This window comes from Haematobia irritans, chromosome 2 (genome assembly GCF_050003625.1).
Source record: "Haematobia irritans isolate KBUSLIRL chromosome 2, ASM5000362v1, whole genome shotgun sequence".
Lineage (NCBI taxonomy): Eukaryota > Metazoa > Arthropoda > Insecta > Diptera > Muscidae > Haematobia > Haematobia irritans.
This window is the reverse complement of record NC_134398.1, coordinates 204,045,577-204,067,120: the sequence shown is the minus strand read 5'-3', so window position 1 is coordinate 204,067,120 and position 21,544 is coordinate 204,045,577. Positions and strand designations below refer to the sequence as shown.

Below are 21,544 nucleotides of genomic sequence, written 5' to 3'. Positions count from 1 at the left end.
GATGAAAGAGTACCAAATGACTCGCGGTGGTGCCACGGTGCTTTTGGCAGTCGAAATGTATCAAAAAAGGACAAAAGTGTCAATTTTATCAACCCTGGTTCATGTACAATGAAAATTGGTAGGGTTGCAAAAAGCGCATTTTTAGTACTAAAACCACAGTTGGACAAGGCAGCATAGGATTTTGTAAGAGATTTAGTTAAAATCCTCTACGATTGAGCTGATATTTGCCTAAATCTACTTAAATTTCGTGCCTAGTTCGAACGTAGTATTAGCTTAACGTGAAACGCCATTCGTACTCGGCTATAAAAAGGAGCTCCCTTTTTCAATGAGCTATAGAATCTGGTAGCACTCATTGGTAATAGAGAAATTCACCACTTGTGATATTACAGTCGACTTAATAATCCAATTGAGCCTAAAAATATCGGTTAATATAACACCTTGTACGATACGAAAAAAATTGGTTTAAAGAGTTTCAACATTGTCGTTATTTGATGAATCTCGTTAAGGTAACGTCAAAACGGACACTACGGACAATGAAGTGACAATAATCCTACATATTAATAGCCCGCCCATTGAAGGTGGCTGAAGTAGCTGAGGCGGCAGATATTTTGAAAGATGACGTTAGAATCTTCGCAATGAGTGCCATGTTTGCTCACTGTTGACGAATTCGGCTATTGAAAATGTTGAACATTTCTTTTTCAAAAAGATAATTGGGCTTTTTCACCATGATAACGCCTCAGTCTAGCAGCTGAAGGCATGTCTACCATAATCCCCTGATGGTTGAAAGAAGAATATTATGTTGAAAAATAAATCGCCATTTGCTTCATTTTATTCGGCAGTATCGAAATTGATTCATAGGGATTTATGAGAAAAATCCAAAAACCGGTATGTCAACTTTCCGATTATGGTCGATTTATTAAGTCCTAGTGTACGAATGTTTTATTTTACACCCAAAGAAATTTGTTAGTAGACACACCAGAAAAATCTACCAAAACAGCAGAGAGTCTGCTAAAGAATTAAAGCAGTCACTGTTTGCTGAAATAGGAAACATTGTTGAGTTGAAATAAACAAACAGGTTAATCTAGGTTTGCTGGATCAATGAAAGCAATTATTAAGACTGTGTATCGAATTTGCTAAAAATTGGAATACTTTCCCAATTAAGGCATAACTGCAAACAAAATATATATGGTTGGCATTTAGGAACTTTAAGGGATATTAGAAAAAAAACTATTTTTAGTTATTTTAAATACTTGGCATAACATTTTAGAACCTAAAATATGTACGAAGTGTTTGTTATTCATTAATTCTCAAATTACAAAAATATAACAGCCAATACTGACATTTTTCTATGGGTGTATACATTTTATTTCCTTTTCTACGAATATTAACACTATTTCAATAAGAACAAGTGATTTGTATAAATACAATAGACCTTATATTTGATTGACAACAAAATAATTGTCAGACATCTGTTTACAATAACCCAAAATCAATATGTTAGAGGGCCTATTTGCGTGTCGATGTTGTAAGTGCTGTAAAGGTAAAGAAAATATTGTCATTGGTTGACATTGAACTAAACTATCACAAAGAATGTAATAGAGTGTCTTTTGGGTCATATTCATTTAAGTATGGTTACACAAAAAAAAAAAATCTGATTCAATCAATCACAATTTTAACTAGGCATTAAAAAAATACTTGATTAAAAAATTGATTGATTCCATTAGCAAATTTCAATTAATTTTTTTAATTGATTCAATTAAAAATTTAATAGAAGTTGATTGCAAAACTCAATTAATTGTACCCTGCGCCACACTGTGGAACAGGGTATTATAAGTTAGTGCATATGTTTGTAACACCCAGAAGGAGACGAGATAGACACATTGTGTCTTTGGCAATAATGCTCAGGGTGGGTCCCTGAGTCGATATACGAGTCGATATACGTCTGTCCGTCCGTCTGTCTGTGAACACATTTTTGTGATCAAAGTCTAGGTCGCTATTTAAGTCCAATCGCCTTCAAATTTGGCACATGTTCCTAATTTGGGTCAGAATAGAACCCTATTGATTTTGGAAGAAATCGGTTCAGATTTAGATATAGCTCCCATATATATCTTTCGCCCGATATGCACTAATATGAACCCAGAAGGCAGATTTTTGGCCGAATTTGGTGAAATTTTGCACTAGGAGTACAATTAGTAGTATAGTCAAGTGTGCAAAATTTGATTGAAATCGGTTCAGATTTAGATATAGCTCCCATATATATCTTTCGCCCGATATGGACTAATATGGTCCTAAAAGCCAGAGTTTTTGACCAATTTAGTTGAAATTTTGCACAGGGAGTAGATTTAGCATTGTAGCTATGCGTGCCAAATTTGGTTGAAATCGATTCAGATTTAGATATAGCTTCCATATATATCTTTCGCCCGATATGGACTAATATGGTCCTAGAAGCCAGAGTTTTACCCCAATTTGGTTGAAATTTTGCACTAGGAGTATAATTAGTAGTGTAGTCAAGTGTGCAAAATTTGATTGAAATCGGCTCAGATTTAGATATAGCTCCCATATATATCTTTCGCCCGATATGGACTAATATGGTCCTAAAAGCCAGAGTTTTGGCCCAATTTGGTTGAAATTTTGCACAGGGAGTAGATTTAGCATTGTAGCTATGCGTGCCAAATTTGGTTGAAATCGATTCAGATTTAGATATAGCTTCCATATATATCTTTCGCCCGATATGGACTAATATGGTCCTAGAAGCCAGAGTTTTACCCCAATTTGGTTGAAATTTTGCACTAGGAGTACAATTAGTAGTGTAGTCAAGTGTGCCAAATTTTATTGAAATCGGTTCAGATTTAGATATAGCTCCCATATATATATTTCGCCCGATATGGACTTATATGGCCCCAGAAGCCAGATTTGTGGCCGAATTTGGTTGAAATTTTGCACTAGGAGTATAATTAGTAGTGTAGTCAAGTGTGCAAAATTTGATTGAAATCGGTTCAGATTTAGATATAGCTGCCATATATATCTTTGGCCCGATTTACACTCATGTGACCACAGTGGCCAATCTTTTACTCCGATTTAGTTGAAATTTTGCACAGGGAGTAGTATTAGCATTGTAGCTATGCGTGACAAATTTTATTGAAATCGGTTCAGATTTAGATATAGGTCCCATACATATCTTTGGCCCGATTTACACTCATATGACCACAGAGGCCAATTTTTGCTCCGATTTAGTTGAAATTTTGTACAAGGAGTAGAATTAGCATTGTAGCTATGCGTGCCAAATTTGGTTGAAATCGGTTCAGATTTAGATATAGCTCCCATATATAGCTTTGGACCGATTTACACTCATATGACCACAGAGGCCAATTTTTTCTCCGATTTAGTTGAAATTTTGTACAGGGAGTAGAATTAGCATTGTAGCTATGCGTGCCAAATTTGGTTGAAATCGGTTCAGATTTAGATATACCTCCCATATATAGCTTTCGCCCGATTTACACTCAGGGGCCAATTTTTAACTCCGATTTTGTTGAAATTTTGCACAGGGAGTAGAATTAGCATTGTAGCTATGCGTGTCAAATTTGGTTGAAATCGGTTCAGATTTAGATATACCTCCCATATATAGCTTTCGCCCGATTTACACTCAGGGGCCAATTTTTAACTCCGATTTTGTTGAAATTTTGCACAGGGAGTAGAATTAGCATTGTAGCTATGCGTGTCAAATTTGGTTGAAATCGGTTCAGATTTAGATATAGCTCCCATTTATATGTTTTTCTGATTTCGACAAAAATGGTAAAAATACCAACAGTTTCCTTGTAAAATCGCCACCGCTTAGTCGAAAAGTTGTAAAAATGACTCTAATTTTCCTAAACTTCTAATACATATATATCGAGCGATAAATCATAAATAAACTTTTTCGAAGTTTCCTTAAAATTGCTTCAGATTTAAATGTTTCCCATATTTTTTTTACAAAAATTGTGTTCCACCCTAGTGCATTAGCCAACTTAAATTTGGAGTCTATAGATTTTGTAGAAGTCTATCAAATTCTGTCCAGATCGAGTGATATTTAAATAGCCCCCAACACATTTGACGGATGTGATATGGTATCGAAAATTTAGATCTACAAAGTGATGCAGGGAATAATATAGTCGGCCCCGCCCGACTTTAGACTTTCCTTACTTGTTTTTTGTTTTAAAACGTAACGATTTTCAATTACTCTCTTAATATAGAGCTTTTAGTTTAATTAAAAAATTGATTGTTTGAAATAATTTTTTAATTAAAAATTAAAAAAATTGATTCATTAAAAAAAATAATCTCTAACTGCTGTTTAGTATTGATAAACATTTTATTGAATTAATTAATTTTATAATTAAAAAAACACACACACACATTTATTTAAACAATCCAGTATTTTATAAAATATTTTTGAATGTACTACGACACACCCTAATATAACCATTCCATAACCTCTTGAGTACAAGTAGCTTGTGTTACAAATTCATCACTTACTAGTGGGTGTGTTTTTTTTCCAAGCAGTCATGCGTATACCCACCCCTTTTCAGTCTAAAATAGACACGAATACACGCTATTCATTGTAGTTAAAATTATCTATTGTTGTTAAATAGGGACTAAACAAATTGTAGACACTTTATGATTAATTTTTTTTCTATAACAATAGACATACATTTATGTTGTACTTATTCATTATGTCTTATTAACAGGATTCTCTGGGGGAGCTCAAAATTTTCTAGAGATTTTTCTAATTTATTAGAATGACAAACTTTATGGACGAGTACTTGGATTTAATTATATTAAATTAAGGATAATTTGTAGATACGTTGTTAAAAAATGGAATTTCAAACAAATTGGTTTTCCACATGTCCCAGAAAGAAAAACCGATCAACTCGGAAATCACACTTATGTGAGGGAATAAGTCGGAATATCAAAAAAAAAATATATATATATATATATATATATATATATATATATATATATATATATATATATATATATATATATATATATATATATATATATATATATATATATATATATATATATATATATATATATATATATATATATATATATATATATATATATATATATATATATATATATATATATATATATATATATATATATATATATATATATATATATATATATATATATATATATATATATATATATATATATATATATATATATATATATATATATATATATATATATATATATGTACGTTAGTTAAATGAAATTTTGACAAATTTTTCGATAGAAATAAAATTTTGACAAATTTTTCTATAGAAATAAAATTTTGACAAAATTTTCTATAGGAATAAAATTTTGACAAAATTTTCTATAGAAATAAAATCTTGAAAAAATTGTCTATAGAAATAAAATTTTGACAAAATTTTCTATATAAATAAAATGTTGTTTTTTGTTATTGTTGGTTTGTACTTCAATCATATTTGTTGATTTGATCTCAGCTTAAAAACCATTGCGTTGGCTAAACTACAGGAGTAGCTTAACCAACAGATACAATTTTGGTAGATAGAGCCATAAAATTTTGGTAGATTATTTTTGGCTCGAATGGCAACCATGATTATGAACCGATATGGATCAATTTTTGTGTGATTGGGGATCGGCTATATATAATTATGGACCGATATGGACCAATTTTTGCATGGTTGTTAGAGACCATATACCGGATCGGGTGAATTTTGCTCCTCCATGATTCTCCGGAGGTCAAATCTGGGAATTGGTTTATATGGGGGCTATATATAATTATGGACCGATATGGACCAATTTTTGCATGGTTATTAGAAACCATATACTACACGACGTACTAAAATTCAACCGGATCGGATGAAGTTTGCTCTTCCAAGAGGCTCCGGAGTTAAAATCTGGAGATCGGTTTATATGGGGGCTATATATAATTATGGACCGATATGGACTAATTTTTGCATGGTTGTTAGATACGACATAATAAAACCTCGTACCAAATTTTAATCGGATTGGATGAATTTTGCTCTCCCAAGAGGCTCCGGAGTTCAAATCTGGAGATCGGTTTATATGGGGGCTATATACAATTATGGACCGATATGGACCAATTTTTGCATGGTTGTTAGAGACCATATACTAACACCACGTACCACATTTCAACCGAATCGGATGAATTTTGCTCCTCCACGAGGCTCCGCAAACCAAATAGGGGGATCGGTTTATATGGGGGCTCTATATAATTATGGACCGATATGGACCAATTTTTGCATGGTTGTGAGAGACCACATACTAACACTATATACCAAATTTAAACCGGATCGGATGAATCTTGCTCCTCAAAGAGGCTCCGCAAGCCAAATCTGAGCGTCGGCTTATATGGGGGCTATACGTAAAAGTGGTCCGATATGGCCCATTTGCAATACTATCCGACCTACATCAATTACAACTACTTGTTCCAAGTTTCAAGTCGATAGCTTGTTTCTTTCGGAAGTTAGCGGGATTTCAACAGACGGACGGACGGACATGCTTAGATCGACTCAGAATTTCACCACGACCCAGATATTTGTATATACTTTATGGGGTCTTAGAGCAATATTCCGATGTGTTACAAACGGAATGACAAAGTTAATATACCCCCCATCCTACGGTTGAGGGTATAAAAATAGGGAAAATTATACACAAATGAAGAAAGATTTATTAAATTCGCGTCTCCTATAAAATAGTTAATGTTATAGTAATAGTAATGCGTCCATCATGAATTTCATATGGTACTAAAAACATGTTAGAAAATTTTGAACTCAAATTTCCTTCCTTCAAAATTGGAAATTTTCATTAACAAGTGAAAAAAATTAGGTCTAATAAATTTTCTTGAATTTGTTGAAAAATATGTACTTATTTTTTATGAAATAGGCGTGGCATCTTCGTTTGTAATGTCTGAATCTGAATCTGAATTTTCTAAAAATTAACCAAAATTTTGTTCAAGGTATTTTGAGTGTAACTTCTGAACAAGTCAAATAGGGAGTTTAGCTTTTTTTAAATTCCTCTTTCTAAATCTGAAAGTATAGCTTATTTTTATATTTTCTGTTTTTCAAAATAATGGAAATTGATTTTCTTCGATTTTGCATTCATTTGTGACATTCATATTCGCTAGTACTCACACACACACACCCATCTCCCAATCGAATGTGTTTGTTTATAAACAAATATTTATACAATACAATTTTATTGTTCATTACTTGCGAACAACATGTCTTCAATCTGGCTGTGTACTCTTTATGACAAAAAAACAAGTATATAAAGCAGTAAATTCGGCCGGGCCGAATCTTAAATACCCACCACCATGAATCAAATATAATAGTTTACTTTGAAAACTCTTCGTCGTAGTACGTTACTTGATAATATATAGAATTGTAGGGGGTTTGATGAGAAATCTTCTCCCAAGCAAGTCAGTTCCCGAAGACAAACTTTAAAGATTCTACCTATGAAGACCAGATCAGATTCTGGATTTATGAAAACCAATTTTGTTTGAGTTTTAGAGAATTATAAACATATCGTGTATTTTTTCCGCCATTATTTAAACAAATACGATGAGTTAAATATGGAAAATTCTACTTTTAGTTTCAAGCAATTTTCATGACCATGAAAGAAGTGTTTTCTTTTTTGAGAAACGTAATTTTAGACAAGCAAAGTTTTTTTTTTTTTTTGACACAAATTTTTGAGACAATCGTTTAATAAACGAAAATACTTTATACGAAAAGGACATTTCGTTTGTCTAAAATTTCATTATAGATTACTAATTTCCAGCAAATCGTATAAAAACTACAGATTCTAGAAGCCCAAGAAATAAAGCCGGGAGATCGATCTATATTGGGGCTATACCAAAACATGGACCGATAGGCATCATTTGCTACTCACATATGTGTGATCTTAAAATACCTACAGATTTTCAATTTCAAACAAATCGGCTAAAAAATATAGTCTCTAGACGCCCAAGAAGTAAAAATCGAGAGATCAGTCTATATGGGGGTTATACCAAAAAATGGACCTCGATATACCTCAATTTCGGCACACTTATTAGTGGTCTAAAAATACATCTCGATTTCGAATTTCAGGCAAATCGGGTAATAAATAAAGTTTATAGAAGCTCTAGAATTTCAGGCAAATCGGATGGTAAATATAGTTTTTAGAAGCCCAAGAAGCAAAATCGGGAGATCGGTCTATATGGGGGCTATACCAAAACATGGACCGATGGGCACCATTTTCGACACACCTTTTTATGGTCCCAAAAGAACTCTAGATTTTCAATTTCAGGAAAATCGGATAGAAAATATAGTTTCTAGAAGCCCAAGAAGCAAAATCGGGAGATCGGTCTATATGGGGGCTATACCAAAACATGGACCGATGGGCACCATTTTCGACACACCTTTTTATGGTCCTCAAATACCTCTAGATTTCCAACTTCAGGCAAATCGGATGGTAAATATAGTTCCTAGAAGACCTAGAAGCAAAATCGGGAGATCGGTCTATAGGGGGGCTATACCAAAACATGAACCGATACGGACCATTTTCGACACACCTCTTTATGGTTTCAAAATACCTCTAGATTTCCAATTTCAGGGAAATCGGATGGTAAATATAGTTTCTAGACGCCCAAGAAGCAAAATCGGGAGATCGGTCTATATGGGGGCTATACCAAAAATTTCCAATTTCAGACAAATCGGATAGAAAATACTGTTTCTAGACGCGTAAGAAACAAAATCGGGAGATCGGTCTATATGGGGGCTATACCAAAACATGGACCGATACGAACCATTTTCGACACACCTCTTTATAGTCCCACAATACCTCTAGATTTCCAATTTCAGGCAACTCGGATGGTAAATATAGTTTCTAGACGCCCAAGAAGCAAAATCGGGAGATCGGTCTATATGGGGGCTATACCAAAACATGGACCGATACGAACCATTTTCGACACACCTCTTTATGGTTTCAAAATACCTCTAGATTTCCAATTTCAGGGAAATCGGATGGTAAATATAGTTTCTAGACGCCCAAGAAGCAACATCGGGAGATCGGTCTATATGGGGGCTATACCAAAACATGGACCGACACGGACCATTTTCGACACACCTCTTTATGATTCCAAAATACCTTTAGATTTCCAATTTCAGGCAAATCTGATAAAAACTACGGTTTTTATAGGCTCAAGACCCCAAATAGGGAGGTCGGTTTATATGGGGACTATATCAAAACTTGCACCGATATAGCCCATCTTTGAACTTGACCTGCCTGCAAACAAAAAACGAATCTGTGCCAAATTTCGGGGCGATAGCGCCATTATTGAACGCTGTAGCGTGATTACAACAGACAGACAGGCAGACAGACAGACAGACAGACAGACAGACAGACAGACAGACGGACAGACGGACATGCTTATATCGTCTTAGAAATTCTCCCTGATCAAGAATATATATACTTTATATAGTCGGAAATCGATATTTCGATGTGTTACAAACGGAATGACAAACTTATTATACCCCCGTCACCATTTTATGGTGGTGGGTATAAAAAAGCTGCACACATAAACCAATAAATATTGGTTAATTAATTGAAGAGAATACCATAAATGCTCCAAGAAAAAAAAAAAACGAGAAGCAATGACCTGCATATGTCAGAACCAAAAATAAGCGAGGAAAAAGGCGAAATTAATACGAAATAAATACGAAATAAATAATAAATATGAAAATAGTATCATAAATTTGTTATTAAATTCGTTGATTTAATTAAGGAAACATTATTAATGGATTTTTTCGAAGAATATTTTCCCACATAGCATAAGCGAAGGTTAATTGTATGATGATAAAATTTCTTAAATATATACTAAATTATAAAAGGTGACAAAATAAAAAAAATAGGAGGCTGTTATTTTTAAAACTTTCTGTCGAAAATGAAGCTGAAAGGTGACAAATAAAAATAGGGCACTGTATTAAAACTTTCAGTCGAAAATGAAGCTTTTACGAAATTTTATTTCTATAGAGATTTTTCTCAAAATTTTATATTTATGGAAAATGTTCTCAAAATTTTATTTCTATAGAAAATTTTCTCAAAATTTTACTTCTATAGAAAATTTTTTCAAAATTTTATTTCTTCATTCGTTTTGTTTTGTTGTTGTTGGTTTTTTTCCGTTAATCATTGTTGTTGTTTTTTTGATTTCAGCTTAAAACCATGCATTGACTAAACTACAGGTGTAGCATAACAACAAGAGGAAAAGAATGTTTGTTAAATTTATTTGGGCAAATCCCTATAGACTGCAAGATGGTTGGATGGGCACACGTTTCGGAATTACCACATTCCTCATCAGCATCCTCTACTTGCAGCAAACTAATTATCAGAAATTCAGGCAGTTAATTAAACCCAAAAGGAAACCACACTTGAACTTTCCGAAAAAAGTTTAAACGATAGCCGGCTTATGCCGAAATAAATTCGTACCAACATATCTCTTTTTCTTTGCCACCGTCAAATCATCGATTTGAGTGCAGTTGGCTGGGTTTATTTTAAGCGTGCTTCCTCTTTTTTTCATTCGTTTTGTTTTGTTACTGTTGGTTTTTTTTCCTTTAATCATTGTTTTTGTTTTTTTGATTTCAACTTAATTTTATTTCTATTGAAAATTTTATTTCAATGGAATATTTTGGCTAAATTTTATTTCTATAGAATATATTGTCAAATTTTTATTTCTACAGAAAATTTTCTCAAAATTTTATTTCTATAGAAAATTTTATTTCTATAGAATATATTGTCAAATTTAAAATTTTTCTTTCTATAGAAAATTTTTTCAAAATTTTATTTCTATAGAAAATTTTCTCAAAATTTTATTTCTATGGAAAAACTTCTCCAAGTTTTATTTCTATAGAAAAGTTTCTCAAAATTTTATTTCTATAGAAAAATTTCTCCAAGTTTTATTTCTATAGAAAAATTTCTCCAAGTTTTATTTCTATGGAAAACTTCTCAATATTTTATTTCCATAGAATATTTCTGAAAATTTTATTTCTATAGAAAATTTTCACAAAATTTTTGTTTCTATAGAAAATTTTCTCTAAATTTTATTTTTATAGAAAATTTTGTCAAAATTGTATTTCTATAGAAAATTTTGTCAAAATTTTATTTTTATAGAAAATTTTGTTAAAATTTTATTTTTATAGAATATTTTGTCAATATTTTATTTCTATAAAAATATTTCTCAAAATTTTATTTCTATAGAAAAATTTCTCAAAATTTTATTTTTATAGAAAATTTTCTCAAAATTTTATTTCTCTAGAAAATTTAAGTTGGAAAGCAAATGGTTTGTACAATTTACCCAAACATCAAAAATTCTACCAAACTACCAAACAGTAAAAAATCTACCAGTTTTTGTAGAATTCTACCAAATGGGCAACCGTGATCTTAACACGAAAGAAAATTTTGTGTGACCAAGGTCTACTAGGCTTTAATAATTCAGAAAAATTCTTCAAAATTAATGAAATCATCTTTAAATTAGTTTACTTTTTGTATCTTGTCAACAAAGCGAAAAGGCGTTCATTAATAGGAGATTTTTTCAGCAATTAATTTTAAAGCCATTTTTAACTTGAAACATAGCATAAGTTCTCTTCAAGTCGACCATGAATTTGGCTCGGAATCGATACCAAAATCATTAGTGCTTTTTTCAGTGTATGTTTGCAAAAAAATCGATTGATGCTTTTATATCTTAATATTATTTTTTCGTTACCGTACTTTTTTTTCCAAAATTTTGTACTCCGGAAGGATTTTTGACATTTATTCTCTCTTTTAATGCTACGATTAAAGTTAATGAACACTATTAATTAATAATAATAACACAAAATTTCTATATATTTACAATTAATTAACTTACCAAATTCCAGTATGTTAAGTATTGTAGCTTCTTTTCCATTGTATCTGGTACCATTTTTCGTACTTCCGTTGGTTTTGTTTTATAACTACGTTGCGTTTCGAATTTGTGAAAATATAAAGCGTAGACAAATTGACCCAATGCCAGCAAATGGATAATTGTAACAAATATCCGTGATTTATAAAGTTCAACTTTTGTCATTTTGCAGCTGTTTTCTTTTATGTCTTCTACTTGGTTTATATATTGTACTTTGGAGTTTTTTTTTTTTAAGTCAATGAGTTATTAATAGTTTTGGTTCTGCAAGATATATTGAAAATTATCAAATTTTTGATTTTACTTAAAAGTAAATCTTATTGTATGTAAATGCCATGATACGTTGTTACCGACGTTTTCATTTTATCTCCAAATGGAAAAATTTTATCTTGAGAGCCTGTTATTCGTATCTAACGAATTTTTTGCAATAAAAAATGTATGACTTTTGCTAAAATAAATGTCATGTTCAAAACAAATATGCTTTGAACATGGAATATCACTATCGCTAATATTCCTGATAATAAAATATGTCCCTACAATGATATGAAGGGCACTTTAGCCATTATCCATATTCCTGATAATAAAATATGTCCCTACAATGATATGAAGGGCACTTTAGCCATTATCCACATGGGATAACGTATGTTAAGTGCATCTAGTTGTCTTAGGGTGGTCTATTATCAGTGCCTTGCGTGTGTTGTGTTTTATGATCTTTTTTCATAAGATGATCCTAATGAAACGCAGCGGCATATGTGTGTTTATGAAGAGAGCTAGAAGAATGATAACAGATTGTTGTTATCTTGTTATAGAGTAGGTTAAGATTTTCAATATTCTAGATATAAGTTTTAGTCAATAAAGTAATTAGTATTCATTTGGAATCTTAGTATGAAAAAACTACTCACCACGTTTGTTTCGATTACAAACAGTCATGATACGTTGTTACCGACTTCTTGTTATATTCACATGGAAAAACTTCACCTATAGAGCCTGTTATTCATGCCAAACGAAATTTTCACATTCAAAAATGTATGACTATTTTTGCTAATATAAATTCTCCGATACGTTGTTAACGATTTTGTTCCTTTTATCCTTGCATGAGATAACTGGTAATGAAATTTAAACGAATTTCTAGTTTCTCCGAATATTTCTGTAATGCTTTACATGCTTGCGTAAATCACATGCATATTTGGTAAAATACTACCAAATACTTTTAAACTATTATTACATCTATCACCTTAAGATACAATTTTTAAAATTGTTTTTCGATATGAGAACTATGGTGATGGTTGCAAAATGAGTACGCATATTGGGAGTATTTCGCCCAGATTATTAACCATCTTCGATAATAACTTCCGCGTGTAGTTATTATCGGTTTTTATTATTTTGTTCCTATGGAAAATTTTAAAATTTTTAAAATTTTTTTTCGATATGAGAACTATGGTGATGGTTGCAAAATGAGTACGCATATTGGGAGTATTTCGTCCAGATTATTAACCATCTTCGATAATAACTTCCGCGTGTAGTTATTATCGGTTTTTATTATTTTGTTCCTATGGAAAATATAAAAGACTAAGCTCTTTTATCGCCACACAAAAGTACCGCTGGAGGTACTCGTATGTACCGTCCTATATTGATGATTTTAATCAGAAATTAACCCATAAAGAAATCATTTGTATTTAGTGGAATGTTGTTATCGACTGTTTATATTGTCACATTAAGAAACGTATTGCTATATTTGCCTTTGATCGGAAATTGCCATTATCGATTCCTATAATTAATGCATGGTAAAACTGCAACATACAAATGAAATTTTCTGTAGAGGTCGTTCTTATCGTCCTTACATACAAACATGTTTTTATCGGCATGTATACGAATTTCTCTCTAGACGGTATCTGATATTAAAATTGGATGTTTTAATCAGCGGAGTTTGACAAAAAATTGTAGTGATATTCATATTAAGGAGGGTTGTAATATTTTTTGAAAACAAAAAAAATATATATATTTAGAATCTGATCTGATTTTTATTCGTCTCTACTTAAGGTCGGTATGCATCTCTAATGAAGTTTTCTCTACCATAAGAAATTCATTGGTATTTTTGCTATGGAAAACTCCGGGAGGACTTGTTAACTATTGTTTATATTTTGTTCCCATAGGGGTATGGTCACACTAGGCAAATATTTGCCCAAAATGAGTGGCAAACTTTTTTCCAGGAGCACTTTCGAAATATCTGTATACCGTTTATGGAAAATACTCCTATTGAGATGTAATATATCCAATATGAGCTAAAAACGTTTGCGTTTGACTGTGGCGACGAATTCTTTTTCGATTTTTGTCAAATATTTGCCTAGTGTGACCGTACTGTAAGAAATACTCCTCAAAACTGCATTATCGGTATATAATAGGAATTTTCGAAAGATCTGTATACACGCACAGAAAAACCGTGTTTGGACATGGTTGCCGCATCCATTTAATGCTTACTTACCGTACTGTAATTGCCGCGAAAACCATGTATTTTGTCTTTGTAAAAATAGTTTTCGAGCGGAGAAAAATGTATGGTGGCAATAAGCATTTGAATGGTTCTCAAATACCGCAAACATGTTTTATCATTTAAATGATAGAATTTGAAACCATTAAATGGTCGGGAAAATCATGTTCCTGACCATTCCATTTTTTTACTTTTTTACAGGGAAAAAAGTATTTTTATAGGTTGAGTATAGACATGTCTAGAACCATTACATGGCCATAAAGACCATTTACATTTTTTCGTGACCATTTAATTTTTTAACTTTTTTGCAGCGAAAAGAATTTTATAAAAACATTAACCAGGTACACACGATTTTCATTTTGCGCATCAGTCGTGTGTTGATTGTTTCTTGGAATGGACGAAGAATACGGATTTTTTGTGTTTTGTGTTAATTTATTTAAGTGGCACGTGGTTTTATGTGACCACAAAAAAAGGAAAGTGTAATTGAAAAAATGTACCTGTTTTTTGTTCTGCATTTTGCTATATGGTATCATTTATTTTTATTTGCAGTTACATGATGTTTGCGTTTGTACATTTGATGGGCACGATGTAAATATGGAATAATTACTAATTGTTGAAATTGAAATAAAATAGAGTGTGTAAAAATATATGATGTTTGCTTGAACGGCATTATAAATACAAATAAACAATGAATTAGTTTATAAATAAATAAAAACAAACAAAAAAAATTAGTTTTGTGTTTTCTTTTCTCAAGTGGCGTCCTTTTTTCGACGATGAAAAAAGTTTTTTCATAAAGATCAAAACATTTTAGGTTGTGACCATGTTCTTTTAACTAGGAGAAAAACATTTTTAATGAATACCATAACATTTTAAATTGTGACCATTGTCTTTTCATTCAAACAAAATTCTTTTTATCAATATAATAACATTTTAGATGAGGACAATTATATTTTTCTTAGAACCATGTTAACTGAGCCAACATGGTTGCAGGTTAAAATGTTACATGGTCGCCGCAAAAATAGCTCCTATCATATTATTTTGCTCTTCGAATATGATTGTGACAATCATGTTTCTTCTCTGCGTGTACCGGGCTTTAACAATATTTTAACAAGTATATACGGCCGAATCTTATGTACCCTCTACCATGGATTGCATAGAAACTTGTACTAAAGACTGTCAACCACAATCGAATTACTTGGGTTGTGGTATCTTAAATCGTTTTCTAAATTGTGAGTTAGTCCATACGAGGTACATATTAGACAAAAAAGGTATGTGTAGGTAAGTCTACAAATAATTACGAATCGATTTGGATTTTTGCACGGTACGTAGGGAGCCAGAATTGAAATATGGGGGTCGCTTATGGGTAATTCCAAAGTTTATGACCCCTTAAAAGGCATATCAACTTTAAAAATCAACACCCTAAAACGCTTAGATTGTAATGATGTTTACTGTTCTCATATCGAATAAAAGTATGCAAGAATTATGCAATAGAATATAGCTTTTCGTTTATGTTTTTTTTTTTACCCACAATAAATGAATTCAAACACAAAAATCGTTTAAGTTTTTATATTGTAACGACCGTTACTTTTTAAAAGATTTTTTTTTTGATAAATAATTTTCTTTGATTTGAAAACAAACCTATTACTGAAAGAAAACATTACACAGAATTTAATCAGATTTTTTACTTGACATATCCTGTGCAAAATTTTACAAAACATGATATTTGTTTCCGAAATATGAAAACAGCACATTTATAAAGTAACGACCGTTACTTTTTTGATGGTCAAAAATAGTATTGAAATTAAATTTTTTATGAATGCTTTCGGCTGCTTCCGAAGCTTGAGCTTTCGTAGGTAACATAATAATAACATTAATAACATAATAATGCTCATGTTTTCAGACACTTCGGTAAGGTAAATTAATCATAAAATTATTCGTGAGTCACGATATCATTCGTGAGTCACGGTATTTTTCATGAGTCACGACGTTTTCGTGCGTGAGTGTGCGTGAGTACAAATTTTCTTTTCGTGAGTGTGCGTGAATGTGAGTCCTACCAAAAAATATCGTGCGTGAGTATGATTTTTCAGTCGTTAGTGTGCGTGAGTAAACTATTACTCACGTGCACACCTCTAATATGGACCAATTTTTGTGTAATTGGGGATCGATTTATCTGAGGGCTATATATAACTATAGACCGATATGGAACTAGTTAGGCATGGTTGTTAACGGCCATATACTAGCCCAATGTACCAAATTTCAACTGACTCGGACGAAATTTGCTCCTCCAAGAGGCTCCAAAACCAAATCTCGGGATGGGTTTATATGGGGGCTATATATGATTATGGACTGATATGGACCTCTTTTGGCATGGTTGTTAAATATCATATACTACCACCACGTACCAATTTTCACCCAGATCGGATGAGTTTTGCTTCTCCAAAAGGTACCGGAGGTCAAATCTGGGGATCGGTTTATATGGGGGCTATATATAATTATGGACTGACATGAACCAATTCCTGCATGGTTGTTGGATGCCATATACTAACATCACGTACCAAATTTTAACCGAATCGGATGAATTTTGCTCTTCCAAGGAGCTCCGGAGGTCAAGTCTGGGGATCGGTTTATATGGGGGCTACTATATATAATTATGGACCGATTTCGACCAATTTTTGCATGGGTGTTTGAGGTCATGTATTAACAGCACGTACCAAATATCAACTGAATCAGATGGATTTTGATCTTCCAAGAGGCTCCGGAGGTCAAATCTGGTGATCGGTTCATATGGGGGCTATATATAATTATGCACCGATGTGGACCAATTTTTGGATGGTTGTTAAGGACCATATACAAAGACCATGTACCAAATTTCAGCCGGATCGGATGAAATTTGCTTCTCTTAGAGGGTCTGCTGCCAAATTTGGGGTCCGTTTATATGGGGGCTATACGTAAAAGTGGACCGATATGGCCCATTTGCCATCCGATCTACATCAATAACAACTACTTGTGCCAAGTTTCAAGTCGATAGCTTGTTTCGTTCGGAAGTTAGCGTGATTTCAACAGACGGACGGACGGACGGACATGCTCAGATCGACTCAGAATTTCACCACGACCCAGAATATATATATACTTTATGGGGTCTTAGAGCAATATTTCGATGTGTTACAAATGGAATGACAAAGTTAATATACCCCCATCCTATGGTGGAGGGTATAAAAAATTGTGAAGGTCTCTAAAATCAGTGATAAAGAGCTCTATCAGTTCTTTAATTAATTTTTCCCTTTCTGTTGGAAAAAAAATATCTGTCGAATTTATCTATAAAACCCAAAAAGGAAGTTCTTATGAAATATATAAACAAATTTGAAGGCAAATTTTGCATTAAACGATGTTATCGATTGGGTTCGATTCCTGCTTCGACCGAATACCAAAAAGTTTTTCAGCGGTGGATTATCCCACCTCAGTAATGCTGGTAACATATCTGAGTGTTTCAAAGCTTCTCTAAGTGGTTTCACTGCAATGTGGAACACGGTCGAAAATACCGTACCACCATGGTATTTGGAAGTTACAATATTAAGTAGAAATGATTTTATCTATACGATCATATGACACATAATTTACTCATATTTTCAGTTATGAAATTATTGTGCAAATTTAAATTGAAGTTTTGGTTGAATCGTTTCTATCTTCTGCCAAGTAAATATCGGCCCATTTATATAATCCAAATTGTTTACATTTTTTTTTCAATAAAATCGATGTAGTGCATCATGTCATGGGATCTATTTAACTTTTTTTTGTTTTGATTTAGAATCCCCATAATCAAAAGTTTTGCATAGAATTTTTGTTTGCAGTAGAAAATATGGAATATTTCTAGCGAAGCGCGCGGTATATGATTATTAAATGAGAATAGTTGTTTGTTTATTTAAAAATGCAAAGATTTTAATTGGAACACTGATTCGCTTTGGTTTAAATATACATGCAATATGTTTATATGAAGTCATATGATTGTAAATGTAAAATAATATATCACCCTTCGTTTCAGGAAAAAATACAGGTGGAGAAGTTAATGTTAATAAACGTATTGTAGGAACTTTTTGAAAAATCCTAAAACACAAAATTGCGTACATCAATGTTAATATCATGACTTTTTTCATCTCTGTGGTAAAATTGTATTTGTATACCAATAAAATAGATTTACCATACTTTTTTTATGAAAAGACAAGTAAGTAAAGTCTAAAGTCGGGCGGGACCGACAATATTATACCCTTCACCATTATGTAGACCAAAATTTGTGTTACCATCCCAAATCCTTCAAATAATAACTCCCATATCAAGGTTTATATTCCCATAAACAAATATTTATATCTGAAACGATTTGGAGAAAATTGTTTGTACTTCTACAAAATCGCTAGAATTAAATCGGCCAACACCCTGGGATGAAACACAATGTTAGTAAAAAAATATGGGAAATATAAAGCTGGAGCAATTTTGATGCAATTGTACAAGAGAGCATTTATGATTTATCGTGCGATACATATGTATTCAAGATATAGGACAATTTGAGTAATATTTGCAATTTTTGCTACTCAAAAGTGGCGATTTTACAAGGATATTGGTTAAATATCGCCAAGATATGTGGGTTGTGATATATTATTTGGCCAATTCGGACGATATTTCCACAAGTCGGAGCTTTATTTAAAATTCTGTGGAAAGTTTGGCATTACAGTGTGTAGAATATGGGGAAATTATCACAGAATTTTGTGTAAAATGTGGGTATTTTGGCCATATTAGATCAAGATGACACACTAAAATAGTACACGCAAAAAAATAATTCTTTCCTCCCAAACGAAATTTTAGACAAACAAAGTTCGTTTCTCATTTGCTTTTCGCTGTAAGGAAGTGTATTTGGAAGAAAAGTATATACTTTTTGTGATAAACGTTTATTCTTTTCCAGGATGTAAAAACAATTTCATAAAGACAAACTCAAAAAAAAATTGTTTTCTTGCTAATTGCATTTTCCCTCACATCTTTCTCACATCCACGAGGTTTTTAGTTCTTAACACCTTTTCCTGTAATACCAACAATGTAGAAGAAATTATACGATTTTATAAATTTTTAAAATTTTTTTACCTTTCGCCTGGACGGAGAATTGAACCGCGGACCATGCACTTTGTAAGCCAACACACTAACCACTGAGCTATGTACCTGTTATGGTCATCAATAGATAAATATCCATTTAAGTTATATTTATATAGCATAGCTTGCGGCGCCCACGAACCGAATGAACAAAGTTTATTTAACAGAAACAAACGTTTAGTTTGGCACCGTGGAGCAGTGGTTGCTACGTCCGACTTGTATGCCAAGGGTCGTGGGTTCGATCCCTGCTCCGATCAAAGTTTTTTTTTTACATATATTCCAGATATGTTCGGAATATTCCGAAAAAATGTTCAATATTACATTGTAGTATATTAAATTTTGAACTGTAAAATGTGTCTTATTAAAGACCTAAACTCAGAAAAGAACAGTGTTTGATATAAACGAAATGGACTGTGTTGTTGTTTCAAAAATAACATTTTTTATTGAAAAATAAAAATTTTGTAACAAACGAATTTTTTTGGTGATAAAAGTTTAAAATTTTCGAAGCAATTCATAAAACTCTAACAAAAGAAAAACGTTTTCGGTACACGTTTCCCAAACGTTTTTTTCTTTGCGTGTATATTAAATGTATTCTCTGTGGAAACTATCGAGTCAATTGGATTAAACTCCCACTGAAAATGGGTCTAAAATATGAAACATTCTACCATACTTCCCCTACTCTGGCGTACATATATATGGGAGCTATATCTAAATATGAACCGATTTTGACCAAATTTGACATGCATGCAGTTAGAATAATAATCCTGCTATCTCAGCAAAAAACGTAAATGGGAAAAACCTTTTTGGCCTCCGTGGTCATATGGGTGTAAATCGGGCGAAAGATATATATATATCTAAATCTGAACCGATTTCAACCAAATTTGGCACACTTAACGATACTATTAAACGTACTCCTTATGCAAAATTTGAAGCAACTCAGGGCAAAACTCTGGCTTTTGAAGCCATAATATATAAGTGCAAATCGGACGAAAATATATATGGGAGCTATATCAAAATCTGAACCGATTTGAACCAAATTTGGCACGCTTAACGATACTATTAAACGTACTCGTTGTGCAAAATTTGAAGCAAATCAGGATAAAACTCTGGCTTTTGAGGCCATATTAGTCGGAATCGGACGAAAGATATATATGGGAGCTATATCTAAATCTGAACCGATTTCAACCAAATTTAGCACAATTAACAATACTGTTAAACGAACTTCTTATGCAAAATTTGAAGCAAATCAGGACAAAACTCTGGCTTTTTTGGTCATATAAGTTCAAATCGGACGAAAGATATATATGGGAGCTATATCTAAATCTGAACCGATTTGGCTGGTATTTTGCATATCTTACGAAAGCCCCAAAATATTTGGCTGCCCGAATTTTTGAGAAAATACGTTAATAAATACGTCAATTATGACCAGATCGGTGATAACTATATATGGCAGCTATATCTAAATCTGAACCGATCAATAGCGATGGTCTTTGAACCAATATAAAGCTCTGTGCCAAATTTAAGGACGATCGGACATAAACTGCGAGTTGTACTTTGCACACAAAATTACATATACAGACACACGGACGGACAGACAGACAGACGGACATCGCTAAATCGACTCAGCATTTAATTCTAAGGCTATGGTCACACTAGGCAAATATTTGACCAAAATGAGTGTCAAACATTTTTACAGAACCGTTTTCCAAATGCCTGGATACGCTTTTTTGAAAATACCCGTACCATGATAGTACATATCCAATATGAGCTCAAAATGTTTGCTGGTTTGGCTGTGGCGACGGATTCTTTTTCGAATTCTGTCAAATATTTTCCCAATGTGATCGGTATACTAAACGATGGGTCTCAGACTTTTCCTTCTTGGCGTTACATACAAATGCACAAACTTATTATACCCTGTACCACAGTAGTGGTGAAGGGTATACAAATTAAACTATTGATAACAGTGGCAAGCGCCAATTTTT

General features: G+C 32.5%; 2 protein-coding genes and 1 long non-coding RNA gene across 5 annotated transcripts in view; 1 reads left to right on the top strand and 2 right to left on the bottom strand.

The window, feature by feature from the left end:
* Positions 1-21,544, bottom strand: part of qtc (GRIP domain-containing protein quick-to-court) — a 372,167-nt gene that overhangs the window by 300,700 nt on the left and 49,923 nt on the right. The window lies entirely within an intron of this gene.
* Positions 1-21,544, top strand: part of LOC142226966 (uncharacterized) — an 88,667-nt gene that overhangs the window by 22,377 nt on the left and 44,746 nt on the right. The window lies entirely within an intron of this gene.
* Positions 1-21,544, bottom strand: part of LOC142226965 (androgen-induced gene 1 protein-like) — a 43,831-nt gene that overhangs the window by 17,744 nt on the left and 4,543 nt on the right. For 2 of the 3 annotated variants that reach the window (XM_075297243.1, XM_075297245.1), the window contains exon 2: positions 11,915-12,208. In XM_075297243.1, the coding sequence (XP_075153358.1) occupies positions 11,915-12,112 (198 nt within the window). In that variant the 5' untranslated portion in view covers positions 12,113-12,208. Of the gene's footprint in view, positions 1-11,914; positions 12,209-12,846; positions 12,932-21,544 lie in introns of all 3 variants that reach the window. The other variant, XM_075297244.1, reaches the window with a different exon arrangement.